The following is a 5068-nucleotide window of genomic DNA, read 5'->3' as shown; positions in this document are numbered from 1 at the left end:
CACACACCAGGGCCAGTAGACTTATTAATAGGTGCTGAAGTTTTCTTCCATCTTATGCGACCAGGAAAAAGAACAAGAGTAGGAAATTATCCCGTTCTTCAGGAAACGGCGTTAGGTTGGATTCTATCAGGACCAACTCCAGTGGTCGACTCTACCAAAACAACACGGCAAACATTTGTGGTGAGAAAGGAAGAAGGTCTGGAGGAACAACTTAAAAGACTTTGGGAATTGGAGGAATTACCTTCCACACTAATGTCTCTGGAGGAAAGGCAATGCGAGGAACACTATCAAGTGAATACAATTAGAAATCCATCAGGAAATTATGTGGTGAAACTTCCTTTAAGGACCAATCCTCAGCAACTAGGCGAGTCCTATAAAAACACTCTTCATCGCTTTCTGCAACTCGAAAGGCGATTAGAAAAACAATTTGATCTGCGACAGCAATACAATACTTTCATGTCCGAGTATGAATCCTTGGGTCATATGAAAAAACTTAAGGACATTCGCTTGTGGTGGAATGGACCAGTTTGGCTATCAAAACCAACATCCTCGTGGCCGTCATTATCGCCTGAAGTTTGCAGCAATAAGGACATTCCTGAAGAAAGAAAATCAAGGTTGACTCATCACATTACCACATTAACCACCACAAAGATGAACCCATTTGTAACGATCGAAAACTACTCCACGTTGTCGCGCCTACAAGGAACAGTTGCATTCTGTCTTCGTTTCATATCCAATACCAGATGTTGCAAATCAAAACGTAACATAGGAACTTTAACTCCTATGGAGAGAAGGGATGCCCTTCACTGTTTAATAAGGATGATTCAGCAGAAAGAGTATCCTGATGAGTATCATCAATTAGAGACCTCCGGAGAAGTTAAGAAGGGAAGCAAATTAAAAAATCTCAGCCCATTCATCTGTGGTCACAAGTTAATCAGGGTGGGAGGAAGACTTCAGAATTCACTCATGTCATTTGAAAAACGTCATCCAATCATCCTACCAAATGGGAACCATTTAACTCATCTAATAATAAAAAATGAACATGGAAGACTGTTACATGCCAATAGCCAGCTACTTCTTGCATCTCTTAGGGAAAAATTTTGGGTAGTCAACGCCAAGAGTGCAGTAAGGAAAATAATTCACCGTTGCATTACTTGCTATCAGCTAAAGGCAGAAGCAACGCATCAGTTGATGGGACAGCTACCTCAGGCAAGAGTCAAACCTTCTCGCCCATTTCTTAATAGTGGAGTAGATTATGCAGGACCAATCTACATAAAGCATGGCTCAAGAAGAAGTAAAACGAAGGTGAAGGGATATATATGTATTTTCATTTGTTTGGCAACTAAAGCCATTCATTTAGAATTAGTGAGTGATCTAACGGCTGATGCATTCATAGCTTCACTTAAAAGGTTTATAGCCAGAAGAGGGCTTTGCTCTGAGATCTGGTCAGACAACGGAACAAACTTTATTGGAGCTGCACGCGAAATTAAATATCTCATAAAGTCCGAACAATTCAAAGAAGTGGTCGGCAGCGAAACATCTAAAAGAGGCATCAAATGGCACTTTATACCCCCAAGTGCCCCGCATTTTGGAGGATTGTGGGAAGCGGGAGTGAAGTCAATGAAGTATCACCTTCGCCGCATTATGGGAAACTCTTGCCTTACGTTAGAAGAACTGTATACTCTGTTAACACAGATAGAAGCGTGCCTCAACTCAAGACCACTCCTTTCTCTCTCAAATGATCCCTCTGACTTAACCTATCTCTCCCCAGGCCATTTCCTCATAGGAGAACCTTTAACAGCCATTTCTGAGCCAGACTTAACATTTAAGAAAGTAAGCTTGACTTCCAGATGGCATCTTTTGTAGCAGCAACTCCAACATTTTTGGCATCGATGGTCTTCTGACTATTTATGCCAATTACAGCAGCGTGGGAAATGGAGTCACCGCCACTGCAACATTCAACCCGGGGCAGTGGTACTCCTGAAGGAAGGCAACGTTCCACCTCTTCAGTGGAAGATAGGACTCGTGGAAGTGGTACACCCAGGAACTGATGGTGTTGTGCGAGTAGTATCAGTGCGAACAAATTCAGGAGTTTTTAAACGTCCAGTAACGAAAGTGTGTTTTGCCAATGGACAAATAAGTTACTGTTGTTTTTTGTATTTTTAACTTTTCATTCAATTTATTCTGCTATCTCAGTTAATTGTCTCAGTTATCTCAGTATTATGCTATGTATTCAATTATTTTTTGGTAAACCATTTGTTTACAGTGGGGGGTATGTTACGGCAATGAAATGGAGGTAAATGGACGTGAGTGACTGAGTGGTGCCCCAGAAGGGGATGGACCCCGTTTGGGGTGTCCGGGCAGGGGATTCTATTGTAAGGAGTGCCTCCGAAGGGGAAGGGAGAGGAGACAGTGATGAAAGAAACGACTGCGCAGTCAGTCACAAGAGAGCGACGGTCGGTGGAAGGTGCTTGTTCCACAGCATACGAAAGTTTCAAAAACACTTTGTAACGACGAAATCAAACAAATAAATACAGTCCATTTTTAAATCTAAAAACAGACCTTCTTCAAGTATCTCAACCGTCTGTTTCGCAGATCTTGAAGGTAAGTTGTTTGTGATCATTAATGGCTTTTTTATACTATTTAAAAATTGTGGAACGAACTTTACAAAGGAAACGTCAATTCAAATTGTGCACCTTCGTGGAACAGTTACGGGTAACAGAATTCTGTTGTCCTTGACGTAACACGGTAAACATCACATTAGAAAATAAATTGGGATGCCTTTTGTTGGGCTAAATTGACGCGTGTTTTCATTTCACGGTCAGACTTACATCGCCTGAGAAAACTGCATTAATTACTCATTTATGAAAGATTTAAAAGAATTCTAATGGTAAAGTATTGCATGGGAGACCGGTTATGAACAGTAGGTACAGTCGTGTGGAGTGATTTTCGTTGTTTATGTTTTCATTACGCCTTTTTGTATGCTGAGATTTTCGCTCTCAAATAAGTATGTATACTACCATAATGGAAAGAGTTGTTGTTGACATTTAATGAGAGAGAGAGAGAGAGAGAGAGTTGGTGATGACATCAAAATACATATTTTCGTGTGTTTTAACTCTGTGCTACGTGCATCGATTTTATTGCTTCATCAATTTTTATATTAATATAGCCGATTACTTTTCAAAGCGTTATGATTAGTTTTTACTTGTCCAATAGTTGTCAGTATTCGTAATTATCTATTATTGCTATTCCTGATCGTTATTTCAACTTATAACTAATGAAGAGTTTGATGTTAGTATATTTCGTTCGCGTACATTTGCATTTTGTTGAAACTTTTCGTGGATGACACTTGATATTAAATTGTGAGAAGATACATGTGGATACTTTTTATCACAATTATCTTGTAAAGTCCTCAAGTGTAGTAATGTATAAGTAGTTTATTAACAAAAATATGTGCTTTAAATTCCACTTTAGAATGTCAGTGCAGAACTAGCTGCTAAGCTGCCGTTGTGGGTGAAAAGACCGTCGACAGAGGAAGAATTTGCAGCTATCAGAAATAGTTTCTATGTAATAGCTAATTTTCCTGGCGTGGTGGGATGCATCGACTGTACCCACATTCCCATGAAAAGCCCTGGAGGTGACCTGGCAGAGGTTTATAGGAACAGGAAAAGATGGTACTCCATGAACGTTCAGGTATTGCATTGCTTGTAGAAAACAATACTGTTACATGGAAATTAAGTTTCTACATATAGAAATTACTTTTGCATCCATTTATAATGTAATAATCCTTTTGTAATTCATAGGCTGCCTTCTTTTGTAATCTCATAGTGTCTTCTTAGTAGGTTGTGGTGGGACCATCCATGGAAATTATGGATATTGTTTGCAGATGGCAGGGATCCGTGCATGATGCACGTATATTCCATAACAGTAGGCTTAAGCACAGATTTGAAGTTTTAAAATACCTCACATAAATTATTACCCTGGCAACTTCTACCACTAAAGTACAAAACAAAATATGGTAAAGCAAACCATCATCTGGCGCAACTCCTGCTCCTTAATTTTTATTTGGATGTCATCCATCCTTTTTTGTTGCGCCAGAGCCTGCTCCTGCTGCATCCTTTGCAGTCTCAAGACCTCCAACTGCAGAACCTGTGTCTCTTCGTCTCGCTTCATTTTCCGCAGTTGGAAGTCATGGACCAGCTTGGCTGTGGCCAGCTCCACTTGTGCTGTCTCTTGCCTGAGGGATTGAATCTTATCGCGGTGTGCGTTGTAAGTTTTCAAGCCCTCAAGCCGGTCCTGCAACTCTCTCTCTACAGCAGCTCCTCTGGTCATGCCACCAGAGGAGGATGGTGTCCTTATCGGACCTCCCATCACTGTCGTGGCACACGGAACATCTGACGGTGGAGCCTCGACTACTTTGAAAAGAAAAAAGAAAATTTATTGTATAATTTCGATAACGATAGGTAATGCATTACCACAAGCAATATCGCACATACTTACTTGTTGGATACTCCAGTTCCGTGTGCCCACTGCTCGCGTTGGGGATAGGAGGCGAGTCCAGGAGATCGTCATCCATATCCCCAACATTCTGCTCACAGTGTGACAGTGATGGGATGGCTATTTCCAACTCAGGGTTGGGATCGCACACAGGCAGTACAAATGGCCCACCGCCTGTGGCCAACCTTCGCTGGGTTTCCTGAGCCTGGGCTTTCCTCCTCTTCGTTTTCACGTTGTCCCATGCCTTCCTCAGTTGCTTCCAATTTCGCTATTAAAGTGAAATTCACTTCAATTAAATAAAGAGTACTTCCTACATCGCCGCATATATTTATTCGCACATCATCGGCATATCATTTTTACGCGCTATGCATAAAACTACATCGGAAAAATTGTGTCTTATTAAAATTTTAACTAAGTTAAAAATATATATTATTTTAATGCACTATAACACACTTTGTAATTAAATAACAACATTGCTATGAGCAAGTAATACAATAGATTACTAATGTACACGACCAGCCAATAACTCTAGTATTACCTACCTTCACGACTTGAGAATTTCCGTTAAATT

General features: G+C 40.5%; 1 protein-coding gene across 1 annotated transcript; it reads right to left on the bottom strand.

Annotated features, from left to right (window-relative positions):
• Nucleotides 1-3957: 3957 nt before the first annotated feature.
• Nucleotides 3958-4645, bottom strand: LOC124173181. Its single transcript, XM_046552702.1, has 2 exons — nucleotides 4501-4645; nucleotides 3958-4415 (listed from the first exon to the last, which is right to left on the bottom strand). The coding sequence occupies exons 1-2, from the start codon at nucleotides 4574-4576 to the stop codon at nucleotides 3997-3999; spliced, it is 495 nt and encodes a 164-aa protein (XP_046408658.1). The 5' UTR covers nucleotides 4577-4645; the 3' UTR covers nucleotides 3958-3996.
• Between the last annotated feature and the right edge of the window lie 423 nt (nucleotides 4646-5068).

Source organism: Ischnura elegans (genome assembly GCF_921293095.1).
Source record: "Ischnura elegans chromosome 13 unlocalized genomic scaffold, ioIscEleg1.1 SUPER_13_unloc_4, whole genome shotgun sequence".
NCBI lineage: Eukaryota > Metazoa > Arthropoda > Insecta > Odonata > Coenagrionidae > Ischnura > Ischnura elegans.
This window is presented reverse-complemented; position numbering and strand designations above follow the sequence as displayed.